Here is a 20116-nt window from a genome sequence, read left to right as displayed (position 1 = left end):
GCACGACCACAGCAGCATCAACATAAAATAAACCTGCTTTATAGAGAACAAGGAAGTTGTTTATTTTGAGCCAAATCACCATCACACAGGAACACAGATTTTTTTTTTTTTTTTTTTTTTTTTTTTTTTTTTTTTTTTTTTTTTTTTTTTTTTTTTGGTTTTTCGAGACAGGGTTTCTCTGTGTAGCTTTGCGCCTTTCCTGGAACTCGCTTTGGAGACCAGGCTGGCCTCGAACTCACAGAGATCCACCTGGCTCTGCCTCCCGAGTGCTGGGATTAAAGGCGTGCGCCACCACCGCCCGGCTGGAACACAGATTTTAAAGTTATCCTTTATCCTGATGGACATGGTCCCTCTGCGGAAGTTACATAAGTAACTTTACAGTCACAGAAATAGAGTGAGCCAAATATGGTTTTATCAGATAGGTATATATAGAATATGTAGGTATATATAGAAGGTATATATATATGTATGTATGTATACATAGAAGAATCTCTTCTATAGGGTTTAGAAGCTAGGGGTCTGCTTGGTTCATCATAAAACCCAAGAGGTTTTGTGTGGTTGTTTATTTGAGGCAGGATCTCCTTGGCTGGTCTCAAGCCAACTCTGTAATTGAGGCTGGCCATCAATTCTTGATCCTCTAACTTCTATCTCCTGAGTCCTGGGCTTGTAGTCTATCTAGTAAGGAAAATATTGGATGCAGAGGTCAATACTAATAAAGGGCCTGGAGATAGTCTATGATAACTTTGACTCTAAAGAGCCTGCAAGATTTCTCCCGTCAGCCGGGCAGTGGTGGCGCACACCTTTAATCCCAGCACTCGGGAGGCAGAGCCAGGCGGATCTCTGTGAGTTCGAGGCCAGCCTGGGCTACCAAGTGAGTTCCAGGACAGGCGCAAAGCTACACAGAGAAACCCTGTCTCGAAAAAAAAAAAAAAAAAAAAAAGATTTCTCCCGTCAGTTATGGTCGAAGGGTCTGTAGGCTCTTAAATACCCACATGGCTTCTTCTGAGGACCTCAATTGCTGTAGCTATGAGAACTTGGGCAATTCCCTTCACATCTCTGTGCCTGTGTTCTGCCTGAGAGATGGGGGACAGAGAGGTGACTGCCTCCCAGGGTGGGTGGGAAGGTAAATGGGTGTTGCAGAAAGCATTCAGAGCAGAGTCGGCATCCCAGGGATGTTGAAATATTAGTTATTGCTTGACTTGGGTAGCACAAGGCCTCCAGTGTGAGAGGCCTGGGCCTCAACTTCTCATCTGTGAGATGGGAACAGCGACAATTACTTCCTTGGATTTCTGGGACTCGTTCTGGGAGAGACAATGCAATTGATAAAGTGCTGGCCATGGAAATCTGAGGACCTGGTTCAGATCCCCAGCACCCACGTAAATTCAGGAGTTAAGGGACAGCATTCACCTGTAATTCCAACACGAGGGAAGCCAAGACAGGAGGATCCTGGGGCCCGTGGGACAGCTAGTCCATCCTGTTTCAAAAGGGGAGGTGGAAAGCCACTGGAAGAGACACCCAACATGACCTTCATGGGTGCACTGTTGCCTTTGTGTGCTCACCTTACACACGAATAAATAAACGTGAGGAAAGGTTAAAATTCATTGCACTGCAGATTAAAAAACGAGAGGACAGAGCAGTCAAACAACTAGTGAATGGCGGGGCTGGGAACCCCAAACAATCTGGACTGTTCTGGATAATATTCTCAGACTTTACTTTTTCATCACAAGATCCTGTCACTGAAAGAAAGGGTATCCAGCAGCCCAATTTAAAAAAAAAAAAAGATGAAGAAACATACAACTTTTGTTAGCGAAGGAAAAAAGTCAAGATTCCCCACAAGATAAGATCCCCATGCCCTGGAGGGGCTCCAAAGAACAGTAGGAGTAGGGGGAATGCCCTGGCCGCTGCCTCTTCTGCAAATTGAAAAAAAAAAAAGGCAAACCATGAGTGCTAACAGCCCAGTGAGGGGTCACCCTTCCGCATACCCTGCACCAGGAGACACATTCACATGCAAATCTCACAGCTTTTCCAAAAGATAATAAGGATGGAGGGTGGATGCTTTATTTCGTCCAAAAATTTTTTTTATTGCATTTTATTTATTTAACTGTGTTTGGGGGAGGTACATGAGTACCACACATACATATGGAAGTGAGTTTGTGGGAATCAGCTGTCTCCATCCACCCTGTGGTTCCCAGGGATTGAACTCAGGCCATCAGGCTTGGCAGCAAGGTTGTTTGTTGTTGTTGTTGTTTTTTCCTGGAACATCAATGTGTATTTCCCTCTCTCTGAGCAGTAATACAGGAAGCTGGTATCTGATGATCCCACTGAAATAAGCACAGTAGTCCTCTATTTCTGCCTGGAAACCCTCTCCCGCAGATGCCTGTGTCCTAAAGAGGGCAGCATCTTGTGGTAAAGGGAGGGAGGAAGGAGAGAAACTGCATGGAGTCTCCTGAAGAGGAGCAGATGGTGGTATTTGCTTAGCAGTTTTACTTCCCCGTAGAACAGGGCAACTGGAGGGTCCCAAGAAGCAGCTGGCAGGGTCCCGGTGAGTCTTGGAGGGAGCCCTCTGGGTCTCCCAGCCAGACCACAGGAGCAAGCTGAGAACTGTCCAGGAAGAGAGAGGTGTTGTGATGAAGTTGTGGTGTTTGGCAGTCACCCTACCCAGTGACTGGAGTGGATGAAGCCCGTGGAGGGGAGTGTAGGTAACCTACCGGTCTCTGTACACTATGTGGGTGAGCAGTAGAGATAACTACACACCTAGGGGAAGCTGTGTGCTGCTTCCTGCAGGGGATGCTGGGAAGTAAAGAGATGAGTAAGAAATGATCTCTGGTTTTTTTGTTTATTTTGCTTTTTTAGGGGATGGGGGGGTATAGATTGGATGTTCTACTTAAGAAGCCATGGGGTTGCCTAGAAATATGCATGGAAGGCTGGGAATGTGGCTCAGTTGGTAGAGCCCTCGCCTGACATGCATGAATCCCTGAGCTCAGTACCAGCACCACCTAAACTAGGTGTGGCCGTGCACACCTGTGATCCTATCACTAGGGATGTGCAGGTAGAAGGATCAGGTGTTTAACGTCATCCTCAGCTACACAGTGAATTTAAAGCCAACCTGAGTTATATGAGATCCTGTCTCAAAGGGAAAAAAGAAAGATAGACAGATGGGTACGTGGTAAAATGAAAAAAGCGTTAAACTAATGGAGGCCATAGACAGACATCAAACATCTTCCTTCAATTGCTCTCCCCCTTGTTTTTTGAGGCAGGATCTCTCCCTGAACCTATGACTGGTAATTTAGCTACATGGACTGGTCCACAAGCCTCGTATTTCTACCCCACCAGCACTGGGATTACAGATGCATGCCACAGGGCCAGCTTTTTCATGTGGGTGCTGGGAACCAAACTCAGGTCCTCATGCGTATCTAGCAAGCAGTTTACAGCTGAGTCACACATTTTAATTGACACTATATGAAAGTCAAGAGATTTTACATAGAGACCTGAAACTGGCAAGCCTCATTTGGGCAGAATCCTCATTTTCCCAGTCTCCACCATTTCCTAATGCGTTCTACCCAGCTAGAGTCTCTTACATGTGTGGTGTCTCTTCTCTGGAAGGATCTTTGGGATTTCAATGGAAGATAAGAAACACATTTGGGTTTTAATGAAGAAACATGGACATTCTCTCCGGAGGCAACTCATCCTTTTAAAAAATGGGTTTTTAGGCCAGGCAGTGGTGGCGCACGCCTTTAATCCCAGCACTCAGGAAGCAGAGACAGGCGGATCTCTGCATCTGAGGCCAGCCGGGACTACAGAGCAAGTTCCAGGACAGCCAGGATTCCACAGAGAAACCCTGTCTCAAAAAATAGAAAGCAAAAACAAAAAGATTTTTATATATTCTTTTAAAATTTCACCCATGTATACAATGTATCTTGATCATACCAACCCCTAATTTCCCCTTCCACCCTCTCCCAGAACCCCCCTCACCTCTTCCTCGTAAGGTCATGTCCTTCGTTTGTAACTGTCAATTTTAACTCAGAGTCCTATTAGTGTTGCCCATATGTACACAGCTTTGGGGCCATCCACAGGGGCGTGGCGAACTTACCAGTCACCACACCTCAAAGAAAAGTGACTCGCCACCATTAACCACCATTAATCCCTCAGGCAGAGGTGGGACCCCATAAGCCCCTCCCACCCATGCTAAAATTACACCTGGCTTGTGTAGGTAACCACAGCTGGGGTAGGTTTGCAGCAGGGTGGCCACGGCATGGCCAGATGACAGCATTTCAGAGCACCCGTTCTCCACCATCTGGGCTCTTACATTCTTTCTGTCCCCTTTCCCATGATATTCCCCAGGCCCGGGAGAAGAGTTGATAAAGATACACTCACAGCCATGTATTGTTAGTGCTTTCAAGGGTAATACATCTCTGCATTAAGCACTATCCACTGCAGTAAGAAGTGTCTCTGACCAAAGCTATAACCATAAACATCTCACCTCTTTTTCTTCCTTTCCGCAGGTCCTTGCTATGGTTGCCTGTTTTCTTCATGCACCCTCCTTGTTCCGATTTTCCAGAGGCACGCCATGGCCAATCTCTCGGCCGTGTCTGTGTTCATTCTCCAGGGCTTCGCCACTGTCCCTGCATTACAGCTGCTGAGCACGGCCGCCTTCCTTCTCATATACCTGGCTGCGGTCCTGGGGAATGTCTCTATCGTGATAGCTGTGACTCTCAACCCCCGCCTGCACACACCCATGTACTTCTTCGTCAAACACCTCTCCCTGGTGGACCTCTGCTCTACATCCACCACTCTGCCCAGGGCCCTGGTGGCTACCATGGCAGACACCAAAGAGATTTCCCTCCCGGCCTGTGCATCCCAACTCTTTGCTTTTGTCTGCTTTGGCTCTCTAGAATGTTTTCTCATCACCTCCATGGCTTTTGACCGTTGTCTAGCCATTTATCGGCCCCTGACATATGGGGCAACCATGAATTCTCAGACCTGTGTGTCCCTGGTAGTGGTGGCCTGGGTCAGTGGGCTCCTCTTTTCTACCTTCCACACTGTCAACACCTTTTCCTTACCCTTCTGTGGCCCCAACATGATCGACCACTTCTTCTGTGATATTCCCCCACTCATGCATCTAGCCTGTGGTGACACCGAGGGCCACGAGGCTGCGGGCTTTGCAGTAAGTGGCTGCATTATCATGACCTGCTTTGTCCTCACCTGCCTGTCTTATGTTCTCATTGTATACACAGTGGTTCAAATTCGTTCTTCAGCTGGCCGCTGGAAGGCCTTCTCCACGTGTTCCTCCCATCTGGCCACAGTGCTCCTGTTTTATGGCACCGGAAGTTCCACCTACATGCAGCCCACAGCCCACTACTCCCCTCTGCAAGGGCGCATGGCGGCGGTATTCTACTCGATCCTCACGCCCACTCTGAATCCACTTATCTACAGCCTGAGGAACAAGGACATGAAAGCTGCTCTGCGGAAGCTTTATCCACAGGTGCCATCTTGGAACCTGGCATTTAGACACGAGAAGGCCCAGAAATCCACCTGCATCGAATTTCCCCTCTAGCCATGCTGGAGACTATCAGAAAGGCCGACGCTACTCTTTAAAATAGTTATTGGCCATTTGTGTTACTTTTGTGGGTGTGTGTGGGTGAGGGAAACTGTATTTATTAGCCCATGTGTTCATTGGCTGTTTTATTTCCTTGGCTGTCCACTTTCCAGTGTTGTATTTCCTCCAAACTAAAATATGTAGTCTGGATGAAGAATGGGGAAGACTGGAGAGGCTCATGAGACTCACAAGAAACTGAGAAGACTCACCAAGCCCCTCCCAGAGGGTAAACAAATGGTAAACTTGAGGTAGCTGCCAGCATTCTGTGCAGGAGCCTCCAGGAGCACAGCTTTCCTGAGACACTACCCATGCTGAGGTGAAGCATTTACAGTCCCCCACTAATACCACAACCACACTGCTGTGACTCACTCTAATAAACTCACTGGTCGCCAAGCCAGACTTGGATGAAAATCACTGCTTTGGCTTGTCACTGCTCTGACCTGAGTGAGCAGGCATTTCTGTGCCTCTTCCTAGGAAAAGGATGTACTAGATATTTATAACTATTCAAAAATCACTAGCTCACTGATTTTGTAAAATGGGTTTGGCTGGCTTGAATCATGCAGTGGGGCCTACTGAGGGAGGCTCCCACGAAGCATTTAAATATCTGGATTCCCTGGCAATGCCAAAGTACCCTGTTTCTGAGTTGTTTGGGATTTTAAAAGTGAGGAATGTAAAGAAGCGTTTACTCCATAAGACCCACATGCTAGGGCTGGAGGAATGGTTCAGCAATGAAGATCATTTGCTGCTCTTCCAAAGGACCAGAGTTTGAGTTCCAGAACCTCAATGATGCCGCTCACAACAGCCATAACTCTAGTTCTAGGGGATCTGATGCCCTCTTCTGGCCTCTACAGGTACTGCACTCAAGTACAGGAACACACACACATTCAGTTCACACAGAAACACATGTGTATGCAAAAATCTTTTTAAAAAAATACATACCTACAAACACAGAGAAATAACTAAGAAAAATGAGTGATCATATAAGATAAAAAATATACAACTACTAACTGATACAAAAGCTGGACTATATAAAAGGCTAAGGTCATACTCCTAGTGCTAAGATTAAATGTAACAATGTTAATATTCAACCAGACAAGATGGCTCACTGGTTAAAAATGTTGGCTGCCAACTCTGACAACTCAAGTTCAAAATCCAGGACTCACATGGAGGAAGGAGAGAACTGAGCCCTGAACATGTTCTTCTGACCTTCATATGTGTGCCTTCACACACATAAACAACACAGAGAGACACTATACATATATGTGCAGATACATTTATGCACACACATAATGTAATAAATTTTTTTAAATGTTAACTTTTTATTGTCTCATTTATAAACTCATTGCAGCAAACCAAAAGGCTTTACAATTAGATTTTAATGTGGATTAACAATCATAGTCATCATATCTTCTTAAAAGCAGAAAAATCACATATACATTTACAGCACAATGATTGAAGACTCAAATATACAAAAATTACAAAGAATGCCGATGTAAGACAAATTAAGGAAAAAACAAATAAACAAAGAGCCCATTGGCCAGAGCTGGGTCCTGCACTATGCAATATGACCTTATCCGTCATTTGCTAAATCCTGATTCAGTGAGGGCTCCTTAAGGAAGACAGACCTTTTCACACACACATCAACCAGGTCAACTCAAGAGTGGCTAGTATGTAATTAAATAAACAAAACCTCTACAATAAAGCACTCTAATGCTTACAGCGGGTAAGATTCTGTAGGCTTGGGAAAGAAAATCAAATGACTGGTTTATATAATGAATTGCTGGAAAAAAATATATTCAAAGAAAAGTCTCAAACAAACTGAGGAAACATGTGGGGACAAAATAAGCCTACAAAGAGAGCAGTTGAGAAAAGGAAGATATTAAAAAGAAATGACTGAAAAGCAGTGAAGAGAAAACCATGTGCAATGAGCTTCCAAGAACATGTTTATCGTCCTTCGCAATCCAATTACTACAATTAGATTCCACATTAAGTCACAGAATGCCAAACACCAGGTGTGAAGACATGTCCCTACATGCCACCAGCCATGGGTCAGAACAACCCATGTTCTCAAAAGCAGCCTGGACATATCAACAACCTTATAACAGTTACATACCTTCAGATGCCAGCAATTTCCTTTTGCCAAAATTTCCCTTAAGAAAGCAATCCTAAATTGGAGGAGGATCTAAACACCAAAATGGTCATTGCAGGATCACTTAGAATTATAAAAACCCCACATCAAATATCTAAACAAGAGCAGAGTAGCCTCACATGTAAGGTTCTGGGTCTGACATGCACCTGTTAAAGAGGCACTAGAGAAGGACACAGAGTTATGACAGAAGTTCTGCAATGTGTAAAACTGAGTGGAAAATAATAAATGCTACTGCATATGTGATAGCTAAGGAAATTCCATTCTGTACCTGGCACCCACTTTAGTAGGCATTGGCTTCTGACGTAAATTCCTGAAAACTCTGGCCTCTTGCCTCTCTCCTCAAAACTGTGTTAACTGTGGTGAAATGATTAACTAGTTGCTCTGGCTTCTGGAAACATGCTTATCACTGTGGGTGGGGGAGTGGGGGCAGTTCCTCACACAGCTGGGGGGAGAGGGGCAGTTCCTCATATAGCTGGGGCAAGAGGGGCAGTTCCTCATATAGATAGGGGGAGAGGGGCAGTTCCTCATATAGATGGGGGGAGAAGGGCAGTTCCTCACACAGCTGGGGGGAGAGAGGCAGTTCCTCACATAGCTGGGGGAGAGGGGCAGTTCCTCATATAGATGGGGGGAGAGGGGCAGTTCCTTATGTAGCTAAGGGAGTGGGGCAGTTCTTCACATAACTAAATTCTGCAGAAGTGGAGTAATGTGTTTGTCTTTAAAGACCTTTCCCTCATCTGCTTGGGAGCATAATGTTTCTGATTTGGCTTAGAGATCAGTGCCCTGCAGGCAGAATGAATAAAATGGGGTAATTATAATCTGTATTGAGTCTGTGGTCTTTCTCTGGCCCTTCTGAACTCCATGATTACTCTTGGAGGACCCAGTGAGAACCTGGGGGACTCCAGACTCAAGGCCAGGGGTTCAGGAAATAGTGTAACTGGAGCGAGTTGGAGGTGAACTTGGAGGACTGGGGGCACCTGAGACCACAAAGCAAAAAGTCACTAAGTCAGGGATAGGCCCTAGACAAAGGCATGTATCACAATTCATAGGCCCTGGGGTGGGGCAACTCTGGATGGGGGCAAGGACTTTTGTGGACCTGGAAGGCCCCATGGGGGAGCCCCAGACTGTGTCCACCACAAATTTGCAAATTGAAACAAAAGTAAATTGCTGGCTGACACGTATGTTAAGACAAGACTGACCTGAGCTAGAGAAAGAAACAATTTATCCCTAAACCTAGAACCAAGTAAACATGCCCTGACTCTGAAACCAGTACCAAAGAAACACTCTTGGTCCCTAGACTCAGAGCCAACGAAACAAAAAAAAAAGCCAAGAAAGTCTAGTGAACAAAAAACAGTTTGGCTCTGAAATCAGGTCCAGCTCTGCCCCTAGCCCACAAAACTGACCAGCTCCAGAGCAGAAAAAACTAACCAATTGCTAGCTGACTCCGTACCCAAGATATCCTATATAAACTGCCATGTCTGGTCAGTTGTGGGCTGTTCTCTCCATGTGGAAGAGGCAGCCACTCTCCTGGACTTCTCTTTCCCAAATAAATCTCTTTCTCAAGAGTTTTGGGTGTGAAGATCTTCATTCACCAGCACAGAGATGAAGATTGCTAAAATGTCCCACAGTGGACTGAGCAAGGTGGAGCTGAACAGAAGAAACTTGCTGAGACATCCCATAGTGAAGTGAGCAAGGGGAGCTGAAAAAGTAACACTTTTCTCCAAAACTGGAGAAGACTGCTACATTTCTGAAGGAGTTTCCCCTATTGCAGAGTGAAGCAAAAGAAGCAACATCTTAGGCTGGAGAAGAAGCAGAGCTCTGCCAGGAAGTCCCCTTAAGTGGGGGCTGAGCAAAGCTCAGCTGTAGTGGCTCTCTGGGACAGGAGCAGGATTTCTTTTCTTTTCTTTTTTTTTTTTTTTAAAGATTTATTTATTTATTATGAATACAGTGTTCTGCCTACATGCATGCTTGCAGGCCAGAAGAGGGCACCAGATCTCATTACGGATGGTTGTGAGCCACCATGTGGTTGCTGGGAATTGAACTCAGGACCTCTGTAAGAACAACCAGTGCTCTTAACCGCTGAGCCATCTCTCCAGCCCCAGGAGCAGGATTTCTATATCCTGTGGGGAGACTATCCCCCACCACACCAGGTATAGCCTGACTCCCAATAAGTCAGGATACCCTTCCCTGCTGAGCTGTCCTAGAAACTCCAGGCCTGACTCTCTCAAGCAGTCAGAATATCTTCCCTTCCAGGGGTGAGCTGTCTCACTGCAGCTCCAGCCATCGAAGCTGTCTTAGCAGCTCAAGGTATCTGAGATACCTCCAGGGCTGAGCTGTCCTAGCAGCTCGAGGTATCCGGGAAATCTCACCCTCCAGGTCTGGGCTGTCTTATTGTAGCTCCAGCCATCAGAGCTGTCCTAGAAACTCAAGGTATCTGGGATACCTCAAGGGCTGAGCTGTGTCATTGCAGCTCCAGCTCTCAGACCTGTCCTAGCAGCTCAAGGTGTCACCTGACTCCTCAAATGGTCACGATACCTTTCCCCTAGAGTGGCAACACAGTTACTTACATTTTGGTGCTGTAACCTGGGACCAAACCCACAGAGCTGCAAAACTTACAGGTTCAATCACTGCAAGTTACCCTAGGTGCTCAGTTGCAACCTGTGGAAGAAACTCTCAGTAAAGATGACAAAGGACCTAATAGGCAGAAGACCATACAAGTCATAACATCTCCAGATGGCTCTTATACTATAGCTTATTTTGTCATCATCTGTGAGAAGCCAGTAGATGATAGACTTCCTAAGCCATATTTGGAATTTATGTTGCAACCCACTCCTATGAGAGATTTAAAAACCATAAAGGAAGTGGTAGTCACATATAGCATTTACTCAACATATGTAAGACAGATGTTAAGTATGTGGCCTTCCACAAATAGAATCATACCAGATGAATGGAATCGATTAATCTCAGCTGTTCTAGAAAATAGCCAGCAGTTACAATGGAAAAGCTAGTTGAGAGAGGAAGCTGGAAGCAGGGTAAGATCAGAGGTTTTGAGATCTCCCAAGATCAAATTCTTGGTGAGGGATGTTTTGCTGATAAAAATGTACAAGCTACTTTTGATGACCATACAAGATCCCTATACTGTACAGCAGCTCTAAGTGCTTGGGAAGAATTCTAGAACCAAAAACCCAACTGAGCTATACACAAAAAATTTCTAAGGCCCACAAGAGATTTTTACTGATTTTTTATGAATGATGACCACAGCTATAAAAAAGGTATTGTCAGACAAAGAACTAAGACAAGTATTAACTGAGTAATTGGCATTTAGCAATACTAATGCAGAATGCAAAAGAATACTTACACCATTAAAGGTCAGGTGGGCACCTTTGGAAGAATGGATTCAATATATTGACTGTGCTGAGTCTCTTAACTATGGTAAAGAGGAGAGGTAATGATAGAAGAGGCAATTTCCAGAGGTGGAAGGAGGTCTTGAGGTACCAAATGTTTTAATTGTGGTATGCCAGGTCATATAAGTAAAAACTGTACACGGGGTGATCCTAGAAGCAATACTCCTAGAAATAACCCAAATGGGAATATGTAAAAGATGTGGCACAGGCTGACATTGGACCAATGAGGGCCGATGAACAAAAGATATACAAAGTCACACTTTACCAGTTGGAAATGCCTCAGGGAGCCTTCTTGCAGGCTCTCTAAACATGGTCTAAACTTTTCCACCACTGTGAAGGAAATTCCTCTCCAGGACAATTAAACAAGCCAGTGTCTAATGTAAAGAACAATACTACACTGGATGACAGAACAGCTCTGACAGATGAATCAACAATTCCAAACACAATAAAATGAATATTTTGGCAGATTTCCATAAATGGACAAAGACCAAGGCTTAGCCCTTGAATTAATGACATTGTTCTAGAGGGTCTGGCAGACACAGGTGTGGATGTGACTATAATTACACTGAAATCATGGCATCCGATTGACTTCTTCAAGAGGTAGTGTAGGGAAAAGGAGCTGGCTAATGAAACCCATTCTGACCCTGGAGTCCAGAAATAGGAAAAGATGGCTCAGATCAGGGCAGAAAGAAACAGTTTGGCTCTGAAATCAGGGATATCTCTTCCCCTAGCCCACAAAACTGACCAATCCCTGGGCAGGGGAAAAAAAAAAACTAACCAATCACTGTTTGGCTATCCCCAAGACATCCTACATGAACTTCACTGCTTGATCAGTTGTGGACTGCTCTCTTCACTATAGTAGAGGCAGCTACTCTCCTTGACCCTTCCTTCCCAAAAGAGTTTCGGGTATGACGATCTTCACTCACTGAAAAACAGAAGATCCTTGCTGTGATGTCCCATAGTGGACAGTGCAAAGAGAAACTTTACAGAAGATCCTTGCTGAGACATCCCATAGCAGACATTGCAAGGAGAAGCTGAACAGAAGATCCTTGCTGGGACATCCCTCAGTGGACAGAACAAGGGAGAGCTGAAAAAGTAACACTTTGCTCTGGAGCCGAGAAGATGGCTACATTTCTACAGGGGTTTCTCCTTTTGCAGAGTGAAGCAAAGGAAGCAACATCCTAGGCCAGAGAAGCAGAGCTCTGATAGGAAGCCCCCTTAAGTAGGGGCTGAGCAAAGCTCAGCTGTAGCAGCTCTCCAGGAGAGGGGCAGAATTACAATATTCTGTGGGGAGACCATCCCCCATCACACCAGGTATAATGTGACTCTCCTGAACAGTCAGGATACAGTTCCCTGAAGAGCTGTCCTGGCAGCTCCAGGCCTGACTTTCCCAAACAGGATACCCTTCCCTGCTGAAGCAGTTCCAGGCCTGACTCTCCCAAGCAGTCAGAAAAACTTTCACTCCAGGGCAGAGCTGTCCTAAGTGGCTTGTGACATCCAGGATACTTTGCTCGCCAGCTGTCAGAGCTGTCCTAAGTGGCTGGCAGTATCATGGATACCTCACCCTCTAGCCATCTGAGCTGTCCTAAGCAGCTTGCAGTATCCAGGATATCTTGCCCTCCAGCTGTCAGCTGTTCTAAGTGGAAACCTCACCCTCCAGGGCTGCTGTCTCATTGCAGCTCCAGCCACCACCTGATTCCCAAGTGTCAGAATACCTCTTACCAGAGCTGCAAAACTCACATATTGGTGCTGAAATCTGGGACCAAACCCACATAATTGTAACAAATTTACTTATGTTGTTGGTGCCGAAACCTGGGATAGACTCACTTGGTGCCTGTGCTCTCCCCTTGTGGTCTGAGCCATACTACAACTCTATCTGTTATCTCCAGTCCATCTGCAACAGACCAGACTTCTAGCTCACTGATTGCTCTGCATTTGATCCAACAATGGCAATTAGGTGAGTTCACCTTTTGGTTGATATAAATGTTTCCCTGGGTCTGAGGAAGTGACCAATGAGTGTCTGGCACCCCTCTGGTACTCTTGGAAGTGGAGGCACCCCCAGCTATGGTCTTAAGGCTACAGCTAGCCCTCTTCATCTGGCCACAACCCCCCATCCTCAGAGCTGCAATCAGGCAGTTTTAAGCATACCTTCCTGTGCTCTCCTATCTTCCCACAAAAGGAGCCACAAAAGTCTCCCTTTTCCAGCCCTTTCCTCTGGATGAGTGTAGAGAGCTGCGTGCAACCGCACCTCAAAGATGGCGCTGGCTTCCTCCTTCCACCCTCCCGACGGTGAGTGCTCTCTGTGATAAACAACTCCTTATTTGGCTAAGGCTAGGATCTGGCTTGCTTCCGTGTACCTGGACCTATCCGCAGTACCCATGTGGCAGACTGGGGTAGGCTACCCAGAGGCTATTTAGGTTGTGGGTTGGCTCTCCCCAGGGTCAGAAGATTGTCTCAAGGTTCCTGAATAAACTGCTTGGAGAAGAGCCTGGTGTTGCGTCTTCCTTGCTGGTCGAGGCAGACGCGACAAGTGGTAGCCCGTACGGGGAACCTTTACCTCCCCTGTCTCTTGAAGGCTCAGAACTCTTTGCAGTCAGGGCAGTGCACTGGTAAGTCCCCAGGTGAGGTGGGGATCCGTGACGAAAGCAGGGATATTGTTCTTCTCTGTAGACAGAGAGAGCGAAGAAAGTTTGCGGTGCAGTGAACCGAAAGTAAATAGGTCGCGGATGAGCGAACCAAAAGGTAGATAAATCTTAGAACTAATTATGGGCCCTCTTCTTCGCACCCAATTTTTTCGGCTCTTAATGAGCTGCTCAGATCAAAGAACTTAAAGGTTAAGAAAAGTACTTTAGAGAGATTCCTAGAGGAGTGTGACGTTGTATCTCCCTGGTTTGCAGTTTTGGGCAGCCTCACCATCCCATCCTGAGAGAAACTTGGCAGGGACTTAGACTTCGCCTTCGAGCAAGGAACACTCAAAGCTGGTGTCAGGCCTGTATGGAAGCTGGTTCGCGGGTACCTAGAGGACCAGCAATGCAATGAAGCCATAGAAAATGGACATACAGCTTTAGAGAGTTTGCAGGAAGAGAGATCGGAAAAGGCAAATAGTGAAAGAGCAAGTAGGGAAGGGAAAAGTAAGGGACGGAAGGGCGCCCCAATTCCATTGTACCCAGACCTCTCCGAGCTTGAAGGACTGGAGATGTCCGATTCGGACGAGGAGATGACTTCTGTAATAGAAATGATGGATGTCAGAGTCCAAACATGGACCATGGAAAAGTACTAGCTAGGCCAGAGAACAAGCCCCTACCCTAAACCAGATGCCCCCAAAGATAAAGAACAGGTCAGGCAGGTCAGGTAGCATAGCAACAGAACAATGGGCCCTGACCAGTGACCTTACCACCTAGCAGCCTCACGACTTGCACGACTTGCATGTAGCCCTTCACCTGCACCTCCCCCTTCACCTGCAAGTACGGCACGTCGTGCACCCCTTCCTTCCTTCCTGCCCCCTCTCATGCTATATAAGCCTTGCTGAGGAGAATAAACTTTGCAGCTTGATCAGAACACACTGTCTTGCTGTCTTCTCTCATGTCTCCCATCCCTCTCATTCTCTCCCACAGGTGGGTCGCCCCCGTTGACACCCCGCTGGCCAGGGCAGATGGAGAATGTGGACTTAAGCAGAAAAGAGAAAACGAAGGAGAAAAAGCGCCCCGATAAGGTTGAGAGAGAAGAGTGCTGTATGCATGGGAATTGTCAAGCCCAGCCATCGGCCCCTCCTCCGTACACGGATGGAGGAAGTGGAGGGTCTGGTCATACTTTTAGTCCGGGAGTTTGGAGAACAGTGAGAACAGAGCTTTTATTGGCTTATCCAGTGTTCCAAGACTCACAGGGGAATCAATATAAGGAACCTCTTGACTTTAAGGTCATCAAGTCTTTAGCAGAATCTGTTAGGACCTACGGCACCACCGCTTCTTTTACCTTGGCCCAAGTTGAAGCATTGAGCAGGCACTGCATGACCCCTAGCAACTGGGGTGGGTTGGCTCGGGCTTGCCTAAGTCCCAGGCAATATCTCGATTGGAAGGCATTTTTGATTGAGTTTGCCAATGAAGAGGCTGCGGCTAAACAAGCCAGAGGGCAGCCGGCTTGGGGCTTGGATATGCTCCTGGGCCAGGGGAGATTCGCCAATCAGCAGACTGGTTACCCAGTACAGGTTTATGAACAGATTAATAAGATCGGTATTAAAGCCTGGAAGTCACTCCCAAACAAAGGTGAAGTCAGTGGCAATCTTACTAAGATCTTACAGGGCCCTACAGAGCCTTTTTCAGATTTTGTAGCTCACATGGTTGAGGCTGCAGGCAGAATTTGTGGGGATCCTGACACAGCCATGCCCCTGATTAAGCAACTTATTTATGAGCAATGTACAAAAGAATGTAAGGCTGTCATAACCCCGTATAAGAACAGGGGGCTAGAGATATAGTACCCTACACTAGTCATCAGATCCAGGTTTTAACTGCCACCATAGATGATTGGGCTATTCTTCGCTGCTCTTTTAGTGGTCCTATAGATAATCATTATCCCAAACATCCCCTAATGACCTTTTATAAAGAACATCCTGTGCTGTTTCCAAAAGTTACCGCACCCAAGCCCGTACCTGGAGTTCCTAATATATTTACTGACGGGTCAAAAACGGGGTGTGGAGTTTATATGATAGCTGGCCAAGAGCCTGTACAACATCAATTTCAGCCTGAGGCTCCTCAAATTACCGAACTAAAGATTGTGATTGAGGTCTTTCGAGCCTGCCCTTTTCCTTTTAATTTAATATCTGATTCTGCTTATGTTGTTAATGCTCTTAAGGTATTAGAAGCAGCTGGACCTATTCAAAGTTCTAGCCCTGTTTGCTCTTTATTTCAACAATTACAGCAGTTGATTTGGCAAAGAACACTTCACTTCCATATTAGAGCCCATACTGGCCTGTCAGGGCCCCTTTGTAAAGGCAATGATATTGTGGATCAGTGGACTCGCAAAGAATGGGTATTCTTAAGCTCTGCTTTGGACAGAGCTAGGGACTTTCATCACATTTTCATGTTAATGCCAAGACCCTACAACAAAAATTCAATCTCTTTCGAGCTGATGTTCGACAAGTAGTTCTAGACTGCCCTCATTGCGTAATTCATCAGCATCCACCCAGTGTTGGTGTGAATCCCCGAGGATTACTTCCCCTTAGAGTATGGCAGATGGATGTGACACATATCTCTGATTTTGGACAGACCAAATATGTCCATGTTTCTGTGGACACCTGTTCAGGTGTCATGCATGCCACGCCACTGGCAGGAGAAAAGGCACATAATGTCATTGTGCATTGCCTGGAAGCCTGGGCAGCATGGGGTAAGCCTCGACAACTCAAAACTGATAATGGGCTGGCCTATACGGGACAAAAGTTTGCCTCTTTCTGCGCTCAGATGGAGGTCCAGTTTGTTCATGGCCTGCCCTACAATCCCCAGGGCCAAGGCATCGTGGAACGTGCTCATCGCACATTAAAGGAATGTCTACAAAAACAAAAAGGGGGAATAGGCCACGGCCGTACCCCGAAAGAGAGACTTTCCTTGGCTCTATTTACCATCAATTTTTTAACTTTGGATGCTCAGAGTCACTCTGCAGCGGATAGACATCAGGAGCCTCATGACCCCACTAGGGGAATGGTAAAATGGAAGGATGTTTTGACAGGGCTCTGGCATGGGCCTGATCCCGTGCTGACATGGGCACGAGGCTCTGTTTGTGTTTTCCCTCAGGATCGACAGGATCCGGTGTGGGTGCCAGAATGCCTTACAAGAAGAGTCCAGTATGAGGAAGAAAATGATGGCCATGGCGGCGAGTCTTCGGCTCCTCATAATGGCGGTGCAACCAGGGATGATGGAACAAAGATGGGGACTCTTGTCCATGTTCCCGAGGCCGATGCCAGTTCGTCATAATGCTAAGTTGTTTCCTCGGCTATTTAGTAGTAATAAAAGTATAGATGTAGCTTATTTCCCTTTAGATTCTGAAATTGCCCCCATAGAGGAGAATAGATCGTTCCACCTAGAAGGAACACTTTGCTTTCACATAATTGAAAATATTTCCCAACAGGCCCAGTGCATCCCGCTTTATAATCAAACTGCAGGATGGTTCGATTTGCCTGAAAGTACCTCTGGGCCTTGCATTACCGCAAATGCCACATGGGTGTCAGGATGGTGGCCTGCAAAAATGAAGAATGATATGCCCCCCAGACAACCAAAATGGGCCCCTTATTGCTGGGGTATGAATTGGGGAGAGATGTGGCCTTGGACAGGGTGTCAATCTCATACCATAGTCTGGGCTGATGCCGGAAAGCATTTCACCTTCTCCCCTGGGATCAGTACTGCCTTTAATAGCTCCTTTGCCGGGTCCAATTTTAGTGATCAAAACCCCTTTCAATCCTATGTCTCTAATCCATTTGATAATTGGCTTTTATGTGGCGTTAATGGGAGCTGCATGAATTTGGAGCCCATGGCTATGCTTGGAGGTGGTATGCATGGAGTTAGTCAATTTAAATGGAGTCAGTCCAAGCGCTGGGGCAGTTGGGGCACAAAAGTGTCTCCTAAGACAGTCACATCGAGTCCCGGGGTGACCGGCATTAAAGCAACTAATCCAGGCTGCTCTGAGGAAGGAGCTGAGCCTTTATACAATATTTCACATCAGCCTACTCCAGTGTGTGTATATTCCCCTTTTATGTTCATAGTGAGTAGAGATGCCTCATCATTGCAATAATGCTACCTGCTTTTATGCTCAATGTTAGAATAGTACATCATATAAATTTGCCATGATTGTTCGGCTGCCTCGCTGGGTGCCTGTACCTGTTGATGCCCTGCATGCTATGACCTTGTTCAGGAATAAGAGAGACTTTGGTATTACTGCCGCTATCATTACCGCTATTTCCCTCGTGGCTGAAGGGGCAGCCACAGCCACCATAGCTATGAGTCATACAGTGCAAACAGCACAAACTTTGAATAATCTTTCTGCCAATGTGGCCCAAGCCCTGGATCTCCAAAAGGGTATAAATGCTCAGCTAAAAGGAGGCCTGATGATCATAAATCAACGCATCGATCTGGTCTAAGAAGAGATGGACGTGCTTTGGCAGCTCGCCCAATTGGGGTGTCAATGGAAATATGCTGGCCTGTGTGTTACTAGCATACAATATCACAATTTCACATATGCAGCAAATTCATCTAAAGAATTGTCTAGCTATCTTTTAGGCAACTGGTCTGGAGAATTTGACAATATGATGGAGCAATTGAGAATGGCCATTGTCACCGTGAATTCTACCCGAGTGGACGCTGGACTGGCAGAGGGGCTGTCCTCATGGATCTCGATGGCCATGAATCATATTAAGGAATGGGTAGGCATAGGGGCTTTAGATGGCCTTATGGTGCTGGTTTCTCTGGTTTGCGTATGGTGTATTTGCCAGCTTAGGATTTCTCAGCGTCGCAATGCAGCCATGATCATTCAGGCCTTTACAGCTGTCGAGGCGGGCCAGTCACTTCAAGCATGGTTGGCCACCATGAAGCATTAAGTTCTCTAGCACGGGATGCAAGGCTTAAGCACTGCACTTGGGGCCCATTGCATATCAGACCCCAAGGAGAGCATGCCTGATTGCATGTGGGTCGATACCTCATGTCCCACCTCTGAGAAAAGGGTATCGGACGGGTCTGGCACTCCTCGGGTGGCTGATGCCTAAGTGAGGGTCAGTACAATGTCCCTGATTCAATCTTACAGAGATCAGGCCTCTACTCTTGCCTGTTGCAATAAATAAAAAGGGGGGAAATGCTGTGGATATCGCTCTACATAAATAAAGCACTGATTGGCCAGTGACCAGGCAGGAAGTATAGGCGGGACAAGGAGAGAGGAGAATTGAGGAAAGAGGAAGGAAAGAGAGACCGGCTGGAGCCACTGCCAAGACAAGGAAGATGTAAAGTACCGGTAAGCCACGAGCCACGTGGCAAAGTAAAGATTAATAGAAATGGGCTGAATATAGGAGTGAGAGCTAGACAATGATAGGCCTGAGCTAATGGCCAAGCAGTTTAAATAATGTAAGAGTCTGTGTGTTTGTTTTATAAGTGGGCTCCGGGACTGGCGGGACTTGGTGGGGGGAGCTGGAGAAAAATTCTCCAGCTACAGGGAAACTGTAGAGAGCTGCGTGCAGCCGCGCCTCAAAGATGGCACTGGCTTCCGCCTTCCACCCTCCCGACGGTGAGTGCTCTCTGTGATAAACAACTCCTTATTTGGCTAAGGCTAGGATCTGGCTTGCTTCCGTGTACCTGGACCTATCCGCAGTACCCACGTGGCAGACTGGGGTAGGCTACCCAGAGGCTATTTAGGTTGTGGGTTGGCTCTCCCCGGGGTCAGAAGATTGTCTCAAGGTTCCTGAATAAACTGCTTGGAGAAGAGCCTGGTGTTGCATCTTCCTTGCTGGTCGAGGCGGACGCGACAGATGAGTCCCTCCCACTAGAGCTCGGTTTTCTCTTGCCCTCTCACTTCTACAGAAGCCCTGGTACAAGGCATTTGAGTCTCTCCATTGGCTTAGCCAGGCTAAGCTAGACCCCCACTGAGTTGGGTGACAACACTCTGAATGGCTTGGTCCCTATTCGGTCCTCCCTGACTCCAGGGGATGCCTGCAACTACAGGCTACAGTGACTATTTCCTTCACCTCTCATCCATAGGAACTCTGCACTCCATACCCTCCCATGTGCATACCATACCATCCCTACCATGGGATGCCTATGAGAAAATCTCAAGCCTGGCACCTGAATTAAAAGGTCCTAACCTTGTTCACCTGTTCAATAAAATTTGGGCCCAGTATACTTTAGATAATCAATCTAAATGGCCTCATAACAGCACACTAGATCTCAATAATATTTAGGACCTTTACAACTACTGTGAACGATCGGAGACATGGAAAGAGAC

The 20116-nt window shown here is 46.5% G+C and overlaps 1 protein-coding gene across 1 annotated transcript; it reads left to right on the top strand.

Moving 5' to 3' along the window:
• The first annotated feature begins 4374 nt into the window (after positions 1–4374).
• Positions 4375–16209, top strand: LOC128095527 (olfactory receptor 1019-like). The gene has a single exon (XM_052714584.1). The coding sequence runs from the start codon at positions 4568–4570 to the stop codon at positions 5552–5554; it is 987 nt and encodes a 328-aa protein (XP_052570544.1). The 5' UTR covers positions 4375–4567; the 3' UTR covers positions 5555–16209.
• Positions 16210–20116: the final 3907 nt, after the last annotated feature.

Source organism: Peromyscus californicus, unplaced genomic scaffold (assembly GCF_007827085.1).
Source record: "Peromyscus californicus insignis strain IS unplaced genomic scaffold, ASM782708v3 Scaffold_4__1_contigs__length_199733344, whole genome shotgun sequence".
In the NCBI taxonomy this organism is placed as follows: domain Eukaryota; kingdom Metazoa; phylum Chordata; class Mammalia; order Rodentia; family Cricetidae; genus Peromyscus; species Peromyscus californicus.
This window is presented reverse-complemented; position numbering and strand designations above follow the sequence as displayed.

Excerpts from the sequence above, each read along its gene's own strand:
- LOC128095527 (XM_052714584.1), top strand. The coding sequence starts at position 4,568 with ATGGCCAATCTCTCGGCCGTGTCTGTGTTCATTCTCCAGGGCTTCGCC.